At 43.1% G+C, this 23,396-nt stretch overlaps 1 protein-coding gene across 3 annotated transcripts in view; it reads left to right on the top strand.

Moving 5' to 3' along the window:
* The first annotated feature begins 3,160 nt into the window (after positions 1-3,160).
* Positions 3,161-23,396, top strand: part of NCEH1 (neutral cholesterol ester hydrolase 1) — a 31,044-nt gene continuing 10,808 nt past the window's right edge. The window contains exons 1-2 of one of the 3 annotated variants that reach the window (XM_042460324.1): positions 3,376-3,503; positions 20,786-20,813. Coding sequence is in view for 2 of the 3 variants with exons in the window: in XM_042460322.1 (XP_042316256.1) it covers positions 3,363-3,503 (141 nt within the window). In the remaining variant the exon portion in view is untranslated. Of the gene's footprint in view, positions 3,504-20,785; positions 20,814-23,396 lie in introns of all 3 variants that reach the window. The other 2 variants (XM_042460322.1, XM_042460323.1) reach the window with 2 other exon arrangements.

Below are 23,396 nucleotides of genomic sequence, written 5' to 3'. Positions count from 1 at the left end.
ATAGAAAGTATAAAAGTAGGAGTGAGTGACTAAGCTTGAATCTGCACTGCAGAAATAATCCATTTTGACACCACTTTAACTGCCATGGCTCAGGATGCAGCCTGAGAGAGGTTCCTCAGTGCAGTTTAGATAAGGAATCTGACTGGGAGTCAGTGATAGACAGAGAGGGATTCTGACTAGGAGAAGGAGTCACTAAAGAAAGTCCAGAGGGGATTGATAAGCCTGCAAGTGTATGTTAACATATCCACACTAAATTGAAGTAACCCACTTAAGATACTTTCTTGTTTTATGTTATTTAATAAAGTTACTGTTTATGGTTTATAACAGAGGTCTCCATCTGAGTGGGTTCTAGACATTACAGTTGTCCCTCTATTTCCATGGATTTTTTTATCCATGGTTCAACTACCCATGGCTTGAAAATATTCATATATATATATATATATATATATACTGTATATGGTCAGCCCTCCATATTTGCAGGGGATCTGTTCCGGACACACACACTTCCACGAAAATGGAAACTTGCTGATGTTCAAGCCCCATTGCCTTGAATGGCAGCGTGTGCCCATGAGTGTGCATGCGCACATGCTGCGGGCACACACCCCATTTAGTCCCCCTCTGTTTTCTCCCTGTGGATATACAAGGGGTGCAGTTTTCAAATCCATGAAAATGGAGAAGCGACTGTATTTTAAAAAACAACCAAATAAAAAACATTTAAGTTTGCTATTTTATGTAAGAGACACCATTTTACTATGACGTTGTATTTAATGGGGCTTGAACATCTATGGATTTTGGTATCCACAGGAAGTCCTGGAACCAAATCCCAGTGGATACCAAGGGCCCACTGTATAAGCACGGTACTGAAGTTATTGAAATGGTTTGGGGAATACACTTGGGAGCCTAGCCTTATACACTCAGGGAGAGTGTTAAAAGGGTAAAAACAGCGCAAGTGTCAGTAACTTCTGTGGAGAAGAGGGAAAAGGTAATTTCAGGTGTAGAAAGAAGGTTCCATCAGAGTAGGCTATTTTGAAATTCCTCCTGGACAGAAGGTTGAAATATAGGACATGTCCTGGGAAAGGAGGGTGTCTGGTTACCCTCAGGCTGACCAGTTGTCCTTCTTAGCACAAAGGAAGAAAAGATACCACAAAATGTAGGGCATTCAAGAAAAATATAGGACATTATTATAATATTTATTTATATCCCGTCTTTTCCCCCAAAAGACATAAAGCAGCTTACAAATTAAAACAGTATAATTAAAAACATACAAATGTATGCATTAAAATAGCATTAAACTGGCTGTTTTTCTGTGTTGTCTGCTTTCCGACTTATGGTGACTCTGAGGTGAACTAGTCATGGGGTTTTCTTGGCAAGGTTTGCTCAAATGAGGTTTGCCATTGTCTTCCCCTGAAGCTGAGGGCATGGGACTTACTCAAGGTCTCCCAGTGGGTTTAATGGTTGAGCTGGGAATCGAACTCTGGTCTCCAGAGTCATAGTTCAACACTCAAACCACTACGCCATGTAAAACATCACTCCTCAAAGGAATAAAATACAATCAAAAGGTAAAAGGCCCTTAAAAACAGTACCTCTTAAAACAGTTCAGATACTAAAATATATTGAAGCAATCAAAATAAAATGATATTCATATCTCTAAAACTTCAAAAACCAGCAACAGCATTAAGAGTTTGCAAGTGTTTGTGAAGGCTTGGTGGCACAAAAATGTTTTAACTTGCCACTGAAAGTTGAGCAAGGTCTCTTTGGGGAGGGATGTTCAAAGTCTGGGAGCAGCCACCCAGAAGGCCTTCTCCTTGGTTCCCACGGAGCCTAAAAAGGTGGTGGAAGAGAGAGGAGGGCCTCTCCAGGTGGTCTTAAAACCCTAATGGCTTCACACTGGGAGATGTGGTCTTTCAAACCTGGACCCAAGCCATATAAAGCTTTGTAGGTCAAAAGATTAGAAAATGACAAAATCAAAGCTACACTCTTAGGAATAGAAAGTCATGCTTTTTAGTCCTGCTCAAAATGGAGGATGTTTTGGACTTTCTCCTGGGCGGAAGGCTGAAATGGAGAACATGTCCTGGGAAAGGAAGACATCAGGTACCCTAATTATGGATATGGGGTGGTTTTCAGGATGAAATTGAGAGTATGTCCTGGGAAAGAAGTGTCAGGGATGATGGGAGTTGTAGCTCTTCACCTCTGGCTCGAACTCACCACCTTGTTACGCACCGGCGCTGACCAGTTTTGGTCAGTGGTTAAAGCTTTGCTATAAAGCAGCAGAGTTACAGAGAATAGGCTGAAGACCCTGACAAACTCTCCAAGCCTTCTCACTCTTGCTTCCACAGAAGTCTTCACACTTCTTCAGGATCCAGCTGGCTCTTGTATCTTCACCCAAGACACCAGACAGCTCAGTAGTCTTATATAAAAGATCTACTTTATTCTACTATATACAGCTCCAAAACTATCCAATACAACTCCTCACTACTACCCACAAAATACATTGGGATTCATAGCCATTATTATAGTCATTGGAAAACACCACCCACTCTTGTCAGTTTCCACCCCGTGGGCGTGTACAACCATTTTCATTGGTTCTCTTGTTTCATCCCACAATTAATGATTTCATCACTTCACCTTGACCACTTTAACAATTCTCAGGTGTGCTCAATTATCCACTTTGCATTTCTGTCCTTGGCATTTAGGACTTGTTAATTACATTACCTTTTACACCTGTGTGGCTTCTAATTGCTTCTGCTGAGTCATCCTGACTCTCACATACATGTTTTATTTCTTTCACTGTATATCCCATGTTGCTTTTTCCTTAACAAGAAGGACATCTGGTCCTCCTGGGTCCCCCTGTGGATTTGAGATGGTTTTTAGGATGAAATGGAGGGTATGTCCTGGAAAAGGAGGACATTGGTCACCCTGAGTCCCCCCTCCCCATTATGGATTTGGGGTGTTTTTTTTAGGATGAAATGGAGAATATTCTGGTCTCTCCAACTCCATATCTGATCACCCCACAATCATAAGAGACCTATCTTAAAAGCCTATTCTGAATTTGGGGTGTTTGTTGGTTTCAGGCTGGGCTGCAGTACCTCCGGCCGGGCGTTAGGTGTCTCCGCGTGCAGCTGGGAGTCCTTGCGATTAAGCCAAAGAGGGACAACAATGGCAAGGAGGCCGAGGCTGGGCAGCAGCAGGGGACGGAAGCGCCTGGACTTCCTCCTCCTGCCTCTCCCCCTCTGATTGGCTTCTTGCTTGGGCAGCAGCTCAGGAAAGCCTTGAATGGGCGCCGCTGCCAGCGGGAGAGCCGGCTCCTGGCCTCGCAACAGCAGCATCCCCTGGGCAGCAGCAGCCCCAGCAGGAAGCCAGCCATGAAGTCCTCTGCTGCAGTGCTCCTGGCCACCTTCCTGGCTCTGACCGCCTACTATGCCTACCTGCCTTTGCCCAGCACCGTCTCCGAGCCTTGGAGGCTCATGCTCTTGGATGCTTCCTTCAGGGTCGCCCAGCAAACGGTAAGCCATGCCTCCAGGGAAGCAGATGCCCTCTTTGATCCCCAAAGGGTTCCCCATCTGCATAGGCAGCGGGAAAGGGATCCCTTTATGGGACCAACCCAAAGGCACAGGAGACCCAAGACATGCTTTCAGAGGGATCCCTTTATGGGGCTAGCCCAAAGGCACAGAAGACACAGGCAAGCTTTTGGGGAGCATCCCTTCATAGGGACAACCAAACTGCACAAAAGACATGGTGCCAAAACCGGAATCTTTTTATGGGGCCAACCAAAATGCATAGAAGACTTGGTGCCTAAACAGGGGGTCCTTTTATAGGGCCAACCCAAAGGCATAAAAGACATGATGCAAGCTTTCAGAAATGCAGCTGCAAATCCACAAAACAGGGATCCTTTTATGGGGTCAACCCTAAGGCCCAAAAGACATGGGGCAAGCTTTCAAAGGGATCATTTGATGGGGACAAATGTACGAAAGGCGCAGGACAAGCTTTTAAAGAGATCCCTTTAAGGGGACAACCCAAATGCACAAAAAGCTCGGTGCCAGCTTTTGAAGGGATCCCTTTGTGGGACCAGCCCAAATGCACACAAGAGAAAAGCTCCACTTCAAAAGCTTGTACTGTGTCTTCTGTGCATGTGGGTTGGCTCCATAAAGGGATCCTGTTTTGGGGATTTGGGGATTTGTGATTGCACTTGCTACAGGGCCAACATCACTACCCTCAGTTCTATTAGGAATAGATTACCTTCCATACAGCTTGCAGACCTTTAACCCCACACCAGAGGTGCAGTGAGAAGCAGGGAAATGCATGTCAACCCCATTGACACAACCCTGGAGCCTGTCTCACCACTGGGATATGTGTCATGTTGACCCATAGATACGTGGGGAAAGGGCCTTGCCCCCAAGATGTGTGGCTCCTATTGCCTTTGAGGTCTAGAAAGCCAATTGCTGCTGGTCCCCCTCCTCAGCAGACCCTGTTGGATCAGTGGGTCTTCTCAAGTGAGGATTGGGAATTGGAGTTGTTGTTGTTGTTGGTTGTGTGCCTTCAATTTGTGCAGCTTGTGGCAACCCTAAGGTGAACCTGTCAAGGGTTTTTCTTGGCAAGGTTTGTTCAGAGGAGGTTTGCCCTTGCGTTCCCCTGAGGCTGAAAGAGTGTGGTCATCCAGTGGGTTTCAACAAGGTCATTCAGCGGGCTCCCTGAGAGGAGAATCGAAAGGGATTATTCCACACTTCCATTCTTTAGCACTTGCCCCTGAAAAGCTAAGTCACTTCTCTCTCTGTTTGTTGTTGTGTACCTTCAAGTCATTTACGACTTATGGTGACCCTCAGGTTAAATCTATCACAGGGGTTTCTTGGAAAGTTTCTCAAGAGGCAGGTTGCCATTGCCATCCTCTGAGGCTGAGAGAGTGTGACTTGTCCAAGGTCACCCAGTGGGTTTCAGTGGCTGAGCTGGGATTCGAACCCTGATCACTAGGATTCTAGTCCAACACAGACCATTACACCATGCACTCTCTCTCTCTCTCTCTGTGAATAGTCAAATGAAGGTCTAACCATTCCTCTTGGCCCTCTTTTTTGGAGAAAGCAGCCTCACCCTTGTGAAAATCAGGCCTCCCAGACCCGGGAAAGGTTACTATCTCTTTCCCCTTCTCTTGTCTGCCTTTCTGGTTTTATCTGTGGGACCCTCCCAGGCCTCTCTCTCTGATCAGCTGCCGGCTCAGGACTTAGAGAAAGTACATGACAGAAGCTGCCAGTAATGAAGATAATTAAGGAATCTTCTGTAATCTCCCAGGGCTGGCTATTGTTTAGAAGTGACCTCCTGGCAAGGATGATGAGAGCGAGAGGAGAGAGTGCCTTCTTTGATTTTCCAGCCTTATGGCAGCTTTGGGTGACTTCTGCCCTCTGTAGGCCCAGGAATCATAGAAATGGAAGGAACCCCAAGGGTCATCCAGATCAACCCCCTGCCATGCAGGAATATACTATCAGAGCACTTCTAAAGGATTGCCATCCAGCCTCTGTTTAAAAATCCCCAAAGAAGGAGACTCAGCCACAGTCTCAGGCAGCATATTCCGAATTGCTCTTAACATTTGGAAGTTCTTCCTATTGTTGAGGTGGAATCTCTTTTCCTGTAGTTTGCATCCTTTGCTCCAGCTCCTGGAGCAGCAGAAATAAGCTTGCTCCGTCCTCAATATGACATCCATTCAAATATTTATATATACTGTAGCTGTTGTGTCACCTCTTAATCTTCACCTCCCCAGGCTAAACATACCCAGCATCCACTAAACATCCACTCCTCATAGGGCATGTACATCATCCAGGGACCCCAAACTATTTTAAGGTGGGGGTCTTAACACTGACAAGCAGATGGTTTCTAATTTTTACCTCCTTTCAAGGGAAGGACAAATTCCTTTGCCCACCCATAAATACAAAGACTTACAAACACAGTGCATACTTAAAAGTGCCTTCTGTGTGTTCAGTGCATCTTACTCCAAAGTAAATGTGCATAGGACAGATGGCAGGCATCCTTCATTATTGCTAGGAGAGCTACGATAAAGGATGTCAGGTGGAAGCAATGTATATGTATTAGAATTATAATTTTATATAACAAATGATTTGTATTATATTGGATGATATACAGTAGGTCCTCCACATTTGCAGTGGTTAGGGGTACAGGACCCCCATGAAAGTGAAAAAATGCAAATAAAAAAACACTACTTTTTTAATCTGAGGGGAATACCTCTAGGAATCTCTCGGTCCTCCAGCAGAACTCTGTGATCAATATCTGCTAAAAAGTTGACCACAGAATCATGCTGGAGGACCTACAAATGCCTAGAGAAGTGTTTTCTCTAGGAATCTCTAGGATGTCTTGCAGCTCAACTTATGGTCAACTTCCCTCAGAATTCCTCTGGAGGACCAATGACTCCTAGAGCAAACATTAATCAAATCCGCAAAAATCAAAGCTGAAAAAGTGGAGGGCTGACTGTATTATATTAGGAAATAATGAAAACTAAATATTGTGATAATATAAACTTTGGTGTATAGGTGCATATATGTGTGTGTATGTGTAATATTATAACTACACTCATCCCTCCACATTCACTGCAGTTAGGGGCACAGGACTCCCATGAATGTGGAAAACCCCATAAATAACAAAAACACTATTTTTTTTAACCTGAGAGAATACCTCTCTAGGAATCTCTAGGTCTGGACCTAGAGAGTCTGTGGTCAACATCTGACCATAGAATTGTGCTGGAGCAGCTACAAATGCCTAGTGGAGTGTTCTCTCTAGGAATCTCTAGGTATCTCCAGGTCCTTCAGTGTGCTCTTTGATTAAAGTTGATCATAGAGTTGTGCTGGTGGACCTAGATATTCCTAGAGAGAACATTAATAAAATCTCTGAATAATTAAATCTGCAAAAGTCAAAGCTGCATATGTGGAGGGACAAACAATGCAACATCAAATTGCTCAGTATTCTCTGCTAAAAAAATCTAGTCCACTCTACTTATTGCTGGGCCTTCTGAGTTAGTAGAACCATGCTCAGGTTTAGGGCTGTTCTGCCTGCAGCTGTTCAAATTGCACAGGTTTTGTTGTTGTTAAATGCCCTCAGGTCAACGTCAACTCATGGCAACCCTGTGGATGAAACATCTCCAAGACCCCTTATCCTCCACTGCCCCGCTTAGGTCCTACAAATTTAGTCCTGTGACCTCCCAATAGAGCCTATCCATCTGGCATGAATATTCCTCTCTTTCTGTTGCCCTCTACCTTCCTTATCATTGTTGTCTTTTCTAATAAGCCAGGCTTTCTCATGATGTGGCCAAAGTACGACAGCCTCAATTTCAAGGAGATTTCAGCCTTGATCTATTCAAGGACCCATTTGTTTGTCTTTTTGGCTGTCCATGGTATCCTCCAGCTCTTTCTCCAGCATCACATTTCAAATGAATTGATTTTTCTTCTTACCCACTTTTTTCAGTGTCCAGCTCTCATATCCATACATAGTGATGGAGAATACAACATGATTCTAACATTGGGACTTGGTTGTATATCTTTACTCTTTAGGATCTTATCTAGCTCTGTCATAGCTGCCCTCCCCATTCCTAGTCACCTTCTGATTTCTTGACTGCAGTCACCATTCTCATCAATGTTTGATCCTAGGTACAGGAACTTTTAACTAATTCCATCTGAGTACTGGACTCAATTGACAACAATGGTTTGACAACAGGAAAGTGCTTTCTTTTTTTTAGCCAGCCCATTCTCCTTGAAATTTCATCCTCCAACTCAATTGTTAGACCAGTAGCCAAAGCCAAACCCCTAATTGCCAAAATAAAAACCGAGTAGATTTTTACCAAACCAGTTATCACCAATGTGACCCCTGTTTCCCCTTCCTCATTGCCAGTGATTCATTTAACCAAATGAGCTATGCCATGCCAGACGTGAACTTCAGTCCCAGCCTACCCATTCTAATGCAGAAGTAAGCTCCAGTGAAAACAATGAGATTCACTTCTGAGTGTATATGTATAGGATCGTAGCTGTTAGTGACAAGCACAAGATTGGCAATGCCAACAGAAGGGCAAATGATAACCCTGTTATGGCAGTTTTATGAAACTGGTAGTTCTACCTACACATAAATACAAAGAGAGGCTGTATATACAAGAGTTGACTTAAAACGCCTTTTGCCATTTAAACAGTAAGCTGTGTTTATTGGCTTCCTGATGCACAGTAAAGTATCAAGCATTTATTTGGATTAAGGTGTTTATTTAGATAGTGTTTGGCCTTGGCATGAGTGTGTCAGAATCTGGCTCATTCTGTCCTAAGATTGTTTAATGTTTTAGATATATAAAAGAGCTGTGTGGATGTAAAAGGTTTACTGGGAAATGATGAGAGTAGATGGACTAGTAGAAATCATTGATAGTGGCTCAGAAGAATGCTTGTGGCCTGATGCAGAAATGTGCAGATGTATGAAGGAGGAAACCTTTCAGAATCTCTTGGTGAGAAACAAAAAATAGAGCTGAAAACAGGCTAGTACAGGGGACTGGCAAGTGAGGTGGTTATGTTTGAATTAGTAAGTGAATTAAGATGAAGCCTGTGAAAACTTGGGGTAGAACATTATTAATTTCATCCCAGTATTGGTGGATGATGACACTTCTGTTTGTAGATGTCTTCTTGCTAACACCTATGTGTTTCTGAAATAAAGCTTGACCATTTGCAACACAGAAGACTTGTTCAGTGAACACTGGGGACAAAGGCAGTTCTGGACAGGCTTATTGTCTGGCAGGCTTATCCAGATGATTTTAAATTGTGAATTTTAAATGATGGATTTTAAACGTGGATTGTACATCTAAGATTGGACATCTTCCTTGCCCTTTTAAATTGATGTGTGCTTTAACTCAAAGAAATAATAACAGTGATTTTTATTTCTCAACTTTATTTGGCTTAACATGTTTTTATATAAATAGGGGTATGTGAAAGCACCACTGTCAGTTGTTGTTGTTGTTATAACAACAAAGTACAGGGTGGTGCTCTGACGTACCCCATAGATGGATGGATGGATAGATAGATAGATGATAGATAGATAGATAAGCCCAATAAAGTTGAGAAATGAATGGAGTTCTAGTGCCAGATTTATTTCATTTGTAAAATTCTAAGTGTCAACCTAACTTAACATTCAGGTTGCTGTTCACCAGGGCATTTGAGCTAGCATAGAGAGGCAGTATGTGTAGTGGTTAGAATGTTGGCCTCAAATCTAGGTGATCCAAGTTCAAGTCTCCACTAAGCCATGAATCTTACTGGACAGCCAGCCAAGCTCTCTAAGCCCAACCTACTTCTCAAGATTGTTGTGAGGGTAAAGTGACAAGGAGGAGAACTGTGTATCCCAGTTTATGATTACTGGAAGAAAAGTGAAATATAAATGTAAGCCTTGAAGTAGCTATGGCTGTGAGCTGTGACTCAGGGATTTATTAGATAAGGGTCTCAACCTCAAAATGCAACTGTATGTGTCACATACTTTAGGATTCAATAGGGCCCAAATAGACAGGCCAAAATAAAGCTGCTTTGGGTCACTTTGGAGGTATGCTGTTTAAATGACACACACATCTTAAGAGACCAGAAGCTGCGCCAAAGCTGCACCATGGTCCTTAGGAATGGAGCATGGCTTTGGCATGGCTTCCAGCCTCTTAGAACGCATGCATCATTTAAATAACATACCTCCAAAGTGACCCAAAGCAGCTTTATTCTGGCCTGTCTGTTCAGGCCCAATAGTATCTCTGTGCAGGTGTTTTTAGTGTATACAGTATAACATATCTATGAGATGAAAGGGAGCAGGAATGAACTGGGAGCCATTTGGCATTGTGGTTTGAGTGTTGGACTATGATTCTGGAGAGCAGGGTTTGATTCCCTGCTTGGGCATAAAACCCTATGGGTAACCTTGGGTGAGTCACACACTCTCAACCATAGGAGAAGACAATGGCAAACCTCCTCTTGCCGAGAGAACCCTGCCATAAGATAGGGTTGCCATAAGTTAGAAAGGATGCGAAGGTACACAACAACTTTTTGAGAGCCAGCATGGTGTAGTGGTTTGCATATTGGACTATGAATCTAGAAACCAGGATTCGAATCCCAGCTCAGCCATGAAAACCCACTGGATGACCTTGAGCAAATCACACTCTCTCAGCTTCAGGGGATGGCAGTGGCAAACCCCCTCTGAAGAAACTTCCCAAGAAAACCCCATGATGGGTTCACTTTAGGGTCACCATGCCAGAAACAACTTGAAAGCACACAACAACAAGAAGAAAGGCGCTAGTCCCCCCCCCCCCCCAATTGTGGACTTGCTTTCCTCTGCCTATATCAGGGGTAGGCAATCTTTTTGAGCCGGGGGCAGGGTTGCTGTCCCTCAGACAACTGGAGGGCCGAAGCCAAAAAATAAATAATTAAATAATTTTTAAAATAATTAAATATATAAATAAACCAGGACAAATGTAGGACAAAATTTTCAAATGGAAGACACTTTTTTTTAAAAAAATGGAGGACACGCAAAAAAAATGCTGATTTTTTTAAAAAATGTTAATATAAATGCATGTTTCTGAGGCTTCTATATACAATTGCCCCCCCAAAGGCCCTGGCGGCAATCGGCAGCAGGACCGGGCTGGGGCCGGTCCTAAGGCCTCGCCAGGCTGCATCCGGCCCGCGGGCTGCAGGTTGCCTTCCCCTGGCCTATATTGATTGCAGTGGAGTGCTTCCTCTATTTGTGGAAGATCTGCATGATTTAAACCTTATAGCTGTATTAGGGTGTCCTTTGCACATGCAGGGCAGTGATAACAGTAATGCAGAGAGGTTAAACAGGCACACTCACTCCTGCTCCCACACTGTGCATCTAGAGCAGTGATCCCCATGTGCCCTTTAAGGGATTTTGGACCTCAACTCCCAGAATCCCAGACTCTTGGCCAACATGGCTGAGGCTTCTGGGAGCTAATGTCCAAAATCTCTTAAAGGGCATTAGTTTGGGGACCACTGATCTAGAACAAGGATGGGAATGATGATGTGCTCCAGGCAGCATAGGCCATGGTAAGGAATACTTCAAGATGCAGTCCAACAGTGTTTGGCAGCCACCTGATTCCCACCTCTGGTCTAGAGTGTTTTTTATATGACACAGTTATAGTAGTTTGATACCCTCTTTAAAGTTATGATGATGAGCCAGTGTGAGGTAGTGGTTTGAGTGCTGAACTGCAACTCTGGAAACCAGGGTTTGGTTCTCACTCAGCCAGAAAACCCACTGGGTGACCTTGGGCAAGTCACACTCTCTCAGCCTCAGAGGAAGGTAATGGCAAACCTCCTCTGAACAAATCATGCCAAGAAAACCCCATGATAGGTTGGCTAAAACAACTTGAAGGCACACAATGCATACACCTTTTTAAATGTCATGGTGCCATCTCATGGAATGTTAGAATCTATAGTTTGGTGATATACTTAGAATCCTCTGTTAGATGGTCCTGTAGTTGAGGGGAGTGAATAGAATTCTCTAGCAATACCGAGCACTTCTCCGGGATTCTGTAAGATGGAGACAACAGTTAAAGCAGTATTAAATTCCTATAACTGTGTCATGTGGGTGCACTTTTGAAGTGCCTGCAAAGGACTAAATTATCTCGTTAAAGGATGTGATGGAATTAAATGAGTCTTATTCTCAAGCAAATATCACAGACTAAACTGCGCTCTCTTTTATGGTGAACATTACTCAAGATAGCAGTTTGCTTTTTTGCAGCTCTTCCTGAAAGAGTTTATACAGCAGAAAGATGTAGCTAACAAATTTATTTATTTATTTGCTACACTTGCAAGTGGCTTCTTTTTGGGTTAATGAGAGGGGGAAAAGTTCCTTTGTATATTACTGTACTCCTGAAGTTTAAATAATTCAATTTGATTATGATTGTACAGTATAATACAGTATTTAAAACAAAGTATCTCGTTTTGGAGGACAGGTTATTAATATGTGTAACCTATCAGATTACTTGTGACAGCTCAGAGTGACAGTAGGCTTCTGGGGTCTTTGGGACAAGTCTTTCTCAGCACTGGTATCTTTAAAGTGGAGAGGCCTTTTATACATGTGGACTCCCACTGACCACATGTGCAAAAAGTGCCTTTTGATTAGGAGATTCTGGGGATTGTACATTTTTTAAAAGTAACATTTCCAAGCTTCAGTGCTTCTTTATCTGAGTACTGTAATTTCCATTGCCCTCCTTGGGGTTTATCTCTAAGTAAAAATGTAAAGGGCCAGGTTCTGTATTTGAAATTCAGCCATTGTTCACTCTGTCCTGATGCTTTGACACTCTGATTCTCTGTCCTGACGTTATTCACTCTGTGCATTTTGCACTGGAAGAATATTGTTTGTTTATTGAATTTGCAGCCCACTTTTCTCCAGCTGACCTACTGCACAAGACTGTTGTTGAGAACTGAGTAGGGTAATCTAGGTAGAGTTGGTAGATTGTTTTGAGCAAAGTACAGTTAACTGCTTAGGAAAACAGGGGGGCTTTCTAAACTGCCATTTGGGACGTCCGGAGGACGTCCCATTTTAAAAAAAGGGGCGTCTCTTTTAGATGCCCCTGGGCCTAGTACGGACTCCGTCCGTACAAGATGGCACCGGCCCTTCTACATGGCCGGCGCCATCTTTGCGTATCGGACGCTGAGCGTCCGTACGCGTCGCGTCCCTTGTGACGTAGCGAGTGCGGCCCTGGCGCCTCGCTACGTCGCAAATGCGACGGAAAAAGAAGCTCCATTTTGGAGCTTCTTTTTTGGTCCGCGCGGGAGTCGGGCCGTGTGAAGGCTCCGGCTCCCCCGCGGACCTACTGGCGGCGGCGGCAGAGCACCGCAAAGCGGAGGTATGTACCCCGCCAAACTGTATTAAGGAACCTCTTCATTGTAGGATAATATCAGGGCTTGACTGGGTTTCATTTGTTTGTGGGTCAACAGGAGGTTGAAGTGAATTGAGCTGACAACTAACAAGCTCAGGAATAAGAAATTGCCTCACTGAATTAGAGCAAAATCCCATTGACCTAGCATTCTGTATGTAGCCCTTGCAAAACATGCCCTCAAGAAGTTCAGAAGCTGGGCTGGATGGTAGGACACATTCTTTCTTGACCTTTCTTGACTTCTGCCTTGAATCACCTTAATGAATCTTGAATAATCGATCCCGACATTTAAAGTACAGTATTGTGAGAAGCACCCACAACACCTGTGGGATGCCACAGTCGAGTATAGGAGTGGGGCTGAAATCCCCAGCGACATCCCCGTTACCCATGCACTTGCTGCATCCAGTGACCAAACCTGGGTTGTAACAGCCTTTGTGTTCTGATTCCATAAATGCACCTGAAATTGAGTGTCACTTTCTTCTTTCCAGTTTAATCCAGTCCTTGAACGAACATCTTTTTGCAGCTGATGAGCTCTACAACAATAAGCTGGGTTGTCTTTGTTAGGCAGCAGCGACCTTAATCTGTTTTGTTGAAGCATAAGCAGAGGTGGCGGGGACTTGGAAGCATTTGGCTCTGCTTTTGGCTCCAATGCAAATTTATGTTAGGTGTCTCAGGCGGTGGAGGAGGGATACAGCTCTGGCATAATGTAGAGCACATGTTTAGCATTGCAAAGGTCCCAGGTTCGACCCCTAGCATCTCCTTATGGGTCTAAGGGAAAACTCTTGTCTGAAACTCTATAAAGCTACTGCCAGTCAGTGTAGCTCTGCAAGGAATTTGGGCAGAGGGATCCTCCTGCTGTATTCAGAAGCACCTACTATTGTTTCTGTTTGTTAGTGCTCTCTGAAAAGGGGGTGTCTTTCTAAAGATGCCAACTTATTATGTATGAAGAAAAGCCCTCCCTTCAGCCACCATCTTGGGGGGGAGAGAGGCAGGCAAGCTCCAACTGCCTGCCTGTATGAAGAAAAAGCCCTCCTTCCGACCACCATCTTGAGGGGGAGAGAGGCCTGTTATGTTTTTTTTTTTACTTTGTATTGTACTTCCTGTTGTACACCGCTTTGATCTAATTTGGAAAAGCGGTATATAAATAAACATTATTATTATTATTATTATTATTATTATTATTATTATTATTATTAATCAGCTAGTATAGCTGTGTTTAAAAAGTCTGCAATATGTATGCTTGGCATCATGTGGTTTGGCTTGCCTCAAATCTGATGGGGATGCATATCTTTGTGTCCCAACTGTGATGGAAGCATGAGGGATGGGGAAGAAGGCCTGCAAACAGCTGGTGGTTTCCATGCCCATGGAGCTGTGAATCCAACCTAGATTCAAAAGAATTTTAGGGATTAGCACTTTGGAAAGCTCATTGAAAGTTTGGACTATAACCCGGAGATGATTCACTGCCCCATTAACATGGAATTCACTAGCCAACAATGGAAAAGAGAAAAAGCATCCTTACTGGTCATGCTTATAGTGATACGATTCTTAGCTTTGGGGGAGCTTAGGCTGGCACCCTCTTTGACAGCTTATGGCTGTCAGTTTTATCTTACCTGAGGCAGCGAACAAATCAAGTCTTCCTGGGCTCCCAGACTTACCAGCAAGAGTTCCTAAATGCCCATGCCTCCTGGCCCATGACCCCATCATTTATTGGTTTCCTAGATTTATATGAGTTTTTCCTTTCTTTCTGAAAGATAAACATACCTTTCCTAAAGTTTAGTTCCTGGCAGTAAATCATGCAAAAAGAAAAAAGTAGGGTTTCCCCCTCCTTGTCCTGCCTTTTTTTTCTTTATATTCCACACTACTTGGATGCTTCCCTGCCCCAACATCAACTTCTCTAAAAGTGAATTTTGCTGTCAGGCTGAAAGAGGGTTGTTACATTTCTGTGGTTATTTTTTACTATATATATTTTTACTGTATTATAGCGTCTTTTGAGGTTTGGTTATTTTTATGATTTATTTTAATCACTGTGAGGTACAGCTCTTTTCATGTGGCTCACCTTGCTAATAAGTGATACTTCTGTAAAGACAGACATGCACCACTGCGGTCTTTGGACAGTGCCAGTGGGTGTTGCATTTCTTGAAATGTGGCTATTGAACTTTCACCTATTTTGGAGTATTATTTTCAGCTGCCTGACATTTCTCCCAATATTCCCTCCCTTAGAACAGAAAACTCCCAGTTTGCCCTAGCTCTACAACTTGTGCAATGCATTTTTTTATTCCCAGAGCAAGAAATGTATTATGAATCATGCGTTAAAGCAACCTTTTCAAACTTCCTTTATAAAGGCTTGTTCAAATCTTGCTGTCCATGCCTTCAATAGCCGAAACTCATAACTCATTTTATTTGTATAGAAGATAGTTTCAATCTTCTGAATTTATTTATTCATTAAAACATTTCCAAATTTCCTTTCGTCCTTACATATGCAAAGGTGGCATTCAAAGAGAATTAGAAGAATAGAATACAAGCACAACAGAAACTTGCAGCTATGTCATTGAAACAAAGAAACCCATCAAACAGGCTGAATCAGTGCTTGGATAAGAGCTTGTCTGGATGACCTTATGGCACAGGCAGGCTAATACTTGGAGTGTTATTTGGATCCTAAGCCCCTTAGTGTTTGAATTAGGCTCAGAAGTGAAGAGTCAGTGCAGCTCCTTCAGAATCATTGTAATAAGATTCTACTTGGTTATATCACAGGAGTGGCCACATTCCAGAAACTGAAGGGCTGCACTGACTTATTTGTTTATTTTGAAAAACTTGCGTCACAAAGCTGTTGCTGTCCTATCATGACTGAAATTTTGAAAACCACTACTGGCATTGAATCATGTCTGGTCACCTTTTCATCTGTTGTGGGGGGAGTCTTGCTAGTTGGGTATGGAGAACCCCCTGAAATTCATTTTTTAAAAAAGACATTTTAAAGGATTTTGAAGGACCTTTCTGCCAATAAAGGGGTTACAAAAAAAGTGGGACATCCTGGGCACTGGGGGAGTCAGTGGGGATCCAAAGAACCACGTGCTGCCCACAGGTTACACTATTTCTATTCCTGCTTTATCAGTTTAAAGATGCTACATTCTGCAGTGCCATCAAGATTGTCTCCTAGGGTTTGTCCTTGCTGTTGTGCCTACAACTTGTTGTTCAACTTATGGCTACCTAAGACAAATTCATCACAGGCTTTTATTGGCAACGTTTGTTCAGAAGGAGTTTGCTATTGGCTTTCTCTGAGTCTGAAAGAGTGTGACTTGGTCATCCAGTGAGTTTCCATAGCTGATTGAAGATTTGAACCCTGGGCTCCAGAGTTGTAGCCCAATGCTCAAACTACTATATCATGTTGGCCCTCATACCATTTTTTTACCTTATCCCAATTGGCAATGTTACACAGGGATGAATTAAAAGAAGAATGCCAACACAATCCTTTTATGAAGTCTTGGGCTTGTTGGAAGAATGGTAACATATGGGCCTGTACAGACAGGCCAAAATAAAGCTGCTTTGGGACACTTTGGAGGTATGGTGTTTAAATGACACACACATCTTAAGAGGCCAGAAGCCGCGCCAAAACCATACTCCAGTCCTTAGGACTGGTGCATGGCTCTGGCGTGGCTTCCGGACTCTTAGGATGCATGCATCATTTAAACAGCATAACTCCAAAGTGACCTGAAACAGCTTTATTTTGGCCCGTCTGTACAGGTCCATATGGTTGTTAACTGCAGTCAGATCAGCTTCAAATTATAGCAACCTTGTGACTGAGACACCTCCAAGTCATCCTGTTATCAACAACCATGATCAGGTCTTGCAGACTCAAAGCTGTGGTTTACTTGATTATTCCCAGTCCAAATATCAAAGCATGAACTGCAGTGGCCGAATAACCTCTGTCCAGAAACTGAACCACCCAAGGCTTTAGAAAAAAATCCTAAACACTGAAACCTCCTAAGCCTCAAATGATGAGAGCATTAGATTAAGAGATATAGCAAAAGTATGCACTTGCTCTTTCAGAGAAAATCTAACCACATCTAGGACAAGCTGCATATCCAATCTACTGCATTTGTATCCTGCTTTTACATCCCAGAGATTCAAGTGGATATGCATGGTTCCACATACACCCTACATTTTTTTTCCTTCTTGGCAGCTCTACAGGGTAGGTAAGGCTGAGAGAATCTAATGGACCCAAGGTCACCAGGTGACCTTCACAGATGAGTGAGGGCTTGAATCCAGATCTTCCCAACTTGAGACACTATTGTAGAAATAATGTAGTTTTACAACACTTTAACTGCCATGGCTCCATCCTACAGAATTCTGGGATTTGTAGTTTTGTGGGAAACCAGCACTCTAGCAGAGAAGGCTAAGGACTTTGTAAAACTACAAATCCTAGGATTCCATAGGATGGAGCTACAGCAATTAAAGTGATGTCAAACTGCATTATTTTTATAGTGTAGATGCAGTCTTAGAATGATTGCAAGGACAACCTCCTGCTTCCTTCACCAGATCCCAACTGGGCCAAGTTCACCCATGTTTCTCCCAGCATCAGTTGTTGTTGTGTGCCTCCAAGTCATTTCTGACTTATATTTACCCTAAGGTGAAGCTATCATAGGGTTTTCTTGGCATGTTTCTTCAGAGGGGGTTTGTTGTTGCCATCTGAAGCTGCGAGACTGTGACTTGCCCAAGGTCACACATTGGGTTTTTATGCTCGAGTGGGGAATCAAATCCTGATCTCCAGAATCATAGTCCAACATTCAGACCACTACACCATGAGTGTCAGAAAGGTTTGGAAAGCAGCAAGGCATCTTTTGATTACCAGATTATAAGATGTGGGCATTTGGCTTCAGAACAGCAACCAATACCACACATTCAACAGAGTGGACCACTCTAAATGGTGACTAAGCACCAGTGTACTAGTGGTTAAGTTTGAAGTGCAAATGCACATTATGACAGCCGTGCCCCCAAGGAGAACATAAAAAGGCAGCTGTGTGACTCCATATAACAAGCCGCTTCTCACTATATGTGATGCACCTGTTGGCACACTGTATCACAGTTGGCTGTCTGTTATACCAAGATACTGCACTTTGTGCAGTGTTATGCAGGCAGAAGTAGCAGCAAAGGCCACAGAGGAATCAACTGCCAGCTCTGAGATTCCTGTTTTTGAATGCCATGGCATTTTTTGGAGGAAAGTCTTTTAGAGCCAACACTTGGCAGAGTGTCTAAGCCAGGGGGTAGCAAAAGTGTGGTCCTGAAGTTATGCAGTCCCAAAACTGTGTTTTGCAGCATTCATCTCTGCACCATCACCTCAGACCCTCCTTTTTATGATCAAAAGGGGTCAAGTTGCCTCACTCAGGAGTTGTAATCTTTTAAAGATTTTCGGCCTTTCCTCTTCTATTTAACTTTTTGAAATGGTTGTTTTGTTTTTGTTTTTTCAAAAACAGAAGAGGTTTTCTTACCACTTGACAGTTTGTTTTAGATTTTTTCTGGGCAGTCCACATGGCTCATGGTGGATGTCAGGAGCAAAAAATTGGCCCCTGTACCCATTGTACCTCATTATTTCTCAGTACCAAGCACCCTTCCAAAGGGAAAAAAAATGAATTCAGAAATAAGGAGTTCTGAGCTGAAATCATGCCTTCCACAGCTGTTACTACTGCCTCCTCTGAGGATGAGGGAGTGTGAGTTATCCAAATTCACCCAGTAAGTCTCTGACCAAGTGGGGTTTGAACCCTGGTCAAACCACTGAAACATGTTGGCTGTTATCTTGGCTCAGCCTATAACACCCAGATGTACCCACATGTGCTGGTATGGGGAGGAGCAAAACCTGGTCTCTGCTACCCTGGCAGTTGACCACCCTGGTCAGTGTACAGAATTGCAGTCACCAACCTTCTTGGGATGTAAATCTTTGCAAGGAAGCAATGAGTACTGTGGTAATCATTGATATCTATTGGAGTTTGGTTCCAAGACCCCTTGTAGATACCAAAGTTTGTGGATGTTCATGTCCCATTATATAAAATGTCACAGTAAAATGATACTCAGGAACACCCTTTTTATTGTTGATCAAATATTTCTGAACATGCTTTCCATCTCTACAGTCTACAAAACTCTGTAGTACTCTATCACATATAAAGCCTTCATGTTGGATTTCTATTCATAGGCACTTACAGCTACTCTCCTCCAACCTTTCTGGCATTTCTAGGCACATAAAAGAGAATTTAAACAATCCTGTATGTACTCCCATGTATGTGTGTGCATGCAGCTCCTCAAATGTTTTACACTACAACAGGGATAACACACAGCAATATATTGTTGCTAGGAAAACCCATTTCTCTCAAAAGCTCATGTTAACCATTGAAGCTAAATTCAGTAAGAACAAGGAGTTTGGCTGATAATAGAATCATAGAGGTGGAAGACATCACCAGGACCATCTAGTCCAAATCCCTGTCATGCAGGAACACAGAATCAAAGCACCCCCAACAGATGGCCATCCAACCTCTGTTTAAAAACCTCCAAAGAAGGAGACTCCACCACTGTCTGAGGGAGTATGTTCCACTGTCAAACAGCCCTTACTGTCAGGAGGTTCTTCCTAATGTTGAGGTGGAATCTTTTTTTCCAGTAGTTTGAATCCATTGCTCTGGGTCCTATTCTCTAGAGCAGCAGAAAACAAGCTTGCTCCATCCTCAATATGACACCCCTCAAGGGCTATCATATCACCTCTTAACCATATCTTCTCTACGCTAAACACACCCAGTTTTGTAAGTTTCTCCTCATAAGGCATGATTTCCAGACCCTTCACCATTTTGGCCACCATCCTCTGGATATGCTCCAGTTTGTCAACGTCCTTTTTGAACTGTGGTGCCCAGAACTGGATGCAGTATCCAGCTGAAGCTTGACCAAAGCAGAATAGAGTGGTACTATTACTTCCCTTGATCTAGACATACTTCTGTAATGATGATTTCAGTGTAATGATTTCAGTGTTGGACAGCAACTCTGGAGACCAGGGTTCACTTTCCAGCTCGGCTATGAAACCCATGGGGTGACCTTGGGCAAGTCGCACACTCTCAGCCTCAGGGGAAGGCAATGGCAAACCCCCTTTGAACAAACCTCGCCAAAAAAAAAAAAAAGTTGATAGGATTGCTTTAGGGTCACCATGTTGAAAACAATTTGAAGTCACACAGCAACAAAAAGAGCTGAACAAAAAATTCCATCTTGCTGGCCCTGGTGAGCCTGGTTCCACTACCCTACTGCTTAGAGAAAAAAGAGTGACCATTGTTCTGCCATGCTATAAGCCACACACATTGCAAGCTGCACTGGAATGCCATCTTATTACACCAGTCAGTGTCAGAAAGGAACAGAACTCCTGTTGTTCTTTTGGGTAGCCAAACTTTCTTAATGCTGCTTAAACAAGAACAGTGCAAATGCACTCACCCACAAACAACTCTTGCATCAAAACATTATTCATCTGGGGATGTGGGGCACAATGTGAGTTGCAGCTTGTTTACCAGTCAGATGATCTGTTGAAACATTACTTAGTTGTGACAAATTTCAACACTCTAAGAATCTCAGGGCCAAAGGAGATGTGAGGCAAAATGTGTCTTTTTGATCCATGTCAGGGATTTCCCCCCACTTTCTGTTCAGAGCAGAGGAGAGAGACTTGATTTTCATCATTGTGTGGGAAGGAAGGGACGGTTTAACCCTTGCCCTTGGTACTACCATGATGAAAATCCCAGCCTAATACTAAACAGCAACAAAATTGATGCGATTCCTGATATGTGTTGCATCTGCTTTGATATTAACTTGCTAGGGAGCATAGGGAAGGACATGTATTTGTTTAAATCATTTGCAGTAGAGCTATGAAATTTTACCTTTTTTATATTGCAGATCCCATCATTGCCCAGCCAGATAGCAAGTGAGTATGCTGGCCAGGGAATTATGGGAACTAGAGTCCAAAAAATGGTAAATGTTCCAAGTTTTATCTAAAAAGATTCCCAGGCATTTTACAGTGCTAAATTGTATGACAGTCCCTAACCTACGTCTGACAGCCTAAATCAAGCCACAGCACACAACTTACAAGGGTGGGTGGGCAAAGGGTGGGTGAGGAAAGAGGGAAGATAGTTCCCTTCTTATAATAACAGGTGGAACAGAAATTGTTTTCATAGCCTGCTGGGCTGGTTTTAGGGATAACAAGAATATTGGAAAAATATTCCAAATAATGCTTGAAAACCTTTGATGAGAAGAATCCCAATCTGATGAGAATCTTTGCAGTTCAGGACTTACTCTATGCAGAGTTTGTACAGGCTTGGTTTGCACAGAAAATAGCATTTCCCATGTAGGAAATAGCATCATGTTCTATGGAGAACTATGATTTCCTACACAGAAAATACTATTTGCTGCACAAACATGTCACATGCAAAACTTTTCTGTTTTCAAAGACTTATTGCAGCAGGAAGAGAATTTCTAAAATTACTCATTGCTTCCTTCAGGAAGAAAATCAGCAAAGAATTTCACCACTAGTTTATTTCTGTTCTCTTCCTCTTTGCAGCTTGCTAGACTAGATGATGGCTGAGTGAGGTCCAGAGGCAGCTGGTCTTAATGGACATTGTATGCTAGCCCTGCTTCTTTTCTGATAATCTTCTAGTGGGTTTCCAAATACATCTTGTTTGCTACGGCAAGAACCAAGTAGTTGGGATAAAGGGACTTAATGTCCGATTCAGAAGAGCTGCTCTGTTGGAAGGGTCAGACATGCCTACCACTGTATACATGAAATAACTCAAACTGGTATCTGCTCCATCTCTTCGAAAAATGTGGGGGCTGGAGAGAATGAGAATGGCCTGGTACATACCTTCCATGTTGTCCAGGCTAGCAGAGGCGTTTTTTCCTCCGCAGGGAAGCCGCAGCCGCCAAACCACGCGGTTTTCCTGTGGAGGAAAAAGAACCTACAAAAAGTGGGTTCTTTTAAAGCCTCAGGGGCAGTGTAACTAGTGCGCCACTAGCGCACACGTTATGTAAGCACTGCGTAGTAATGTGTGGATGCCATGCGGTGCTTATGTGACAATGGCGCCCATGTATACAGGGCACCACCATTATTATGCCATCCATCCATACTAGGGTTAGGGACCGTGCGGTTGCTGCACGGTCCCTTAACCCTAGTACGGTGCCAGCACAGTGCTTTAGCACTGTGTGTACTGAGCCCAAGTTAACTGACAGTTGAGCTTTTTCTCTGATTAGCAACATCTGAGTAGGTGCAGGTGGAATCTAAAATACAAGAAAGCCAGTGTGGCATAGTGGTTTTGTTGTTGGACTAGGACTCTGGGGAACAAGGTTCAATTCCCTGCTTGGCCATGAAACCCGCTGAGGGACCTTGGGCAGACCACATGCTCTCAGCCTCATGTCAAGGCAATAGAAAACCTCCTCTGAACAAAACTTGCCAAGAAAACCCCATGGTAGGTTGCTATAAGACAGAAAGTGACTTGAAGGCACACAACAACAACTCAAAGTAATAGTTAATTTTAAAAAATAGAATTGAACATTGCCTATGCCCTTCTTGAAGCTGCACCAGATGATGAGAAAGGAATGCAAGAACCTAGAGCTTGTTCACTAGTACTATATTATAGCTTAATGTTATGTCTGAACGGAGGTATTATCTTAAATCAGCTTTGGGGAAACTGCGGCCCATGGCTGTATGTGGATGCGAGGGATGTTTTTTCAGCCCCCCCCCAATAAAAACAATGCACACACACACACATTGTTTGGGGCAAACATTACCTGCTCAAAGAGCAAGTAATCATTCCTGGTCATGCAGTAGTACCCATCCCTACCAAAAGCATGAAGATTGGATAAGAATAGAAATGTAAGTCACTTCTGTTTTCAATTCTAATTGACTCAGCACAGGGTACAAGGGCAAAATCTCAACTTGACAACCTCAGCAGTTTTCCAATCCTGTTTTATGTTAGTATTGTATGTTACAGGAACAGGTTTTGTCTTTCCATTTCTTTCTTTTTTTTCTGATTGTCTATTTCTCTCTCTCTCTCTCTCTCTCTCTCTCTCTGTTTCACGCATACTAATGCACATATTCCTAGCATGTACAAATGATCCTCATCGACTTTATGCATTCCAATTCAGATGTGAGTCACACAGTGTTCAGTGCCACTTTCTCCCAATGACCTCTGTCTTGCTTGTCTGTTTTATATGCCATGCTTTTAACCACTTTCCAACAGGGAGCCTTGGGATTCTGCCAGTTGATTGTTATTAATTTTTATTGTTGTGAGCAGAATTTCTAGACATGACTAGGAGGCTTGTGGTTTTGAGCCAACTGTTGCAGCCATGGATTGTCATGGGAGGGATGTTTTTTAAAACTTCATTTCTTTTGCAACTGGTTAGTCACTGCTGTTCTGCTCCCTTACAGAATCTCTGCCAAAGGTTTTCTTCTCCATTCTATGCCCACTGTTCTCATTCTTTGACCTTTTTTTTTCTTTTTAATTAAATTTCAGAT

Source organism: Sceloporus undulatus, chromosome 3, assembly GCF_019175285.1.
Source record: "Sceloporus undulatus isolate JIND9_A2432 ecotype Alabama chromosome 3, SceUnd_v1.1, whole genome shotgun sequence".
In the NCBI taxonomy this organism is placed as follows: Eukaryota; Metazoa; Chordata; class Lepidosauria; order Squamata; family Phrynosomatidae; genus Sceloporus; species Sceloporus undulatus.
The sequence above is the reverse complement of the archived record's forward strand: the minus strand, read 5'-3'. Positions and strand labels throughout refer to the sequence as shown.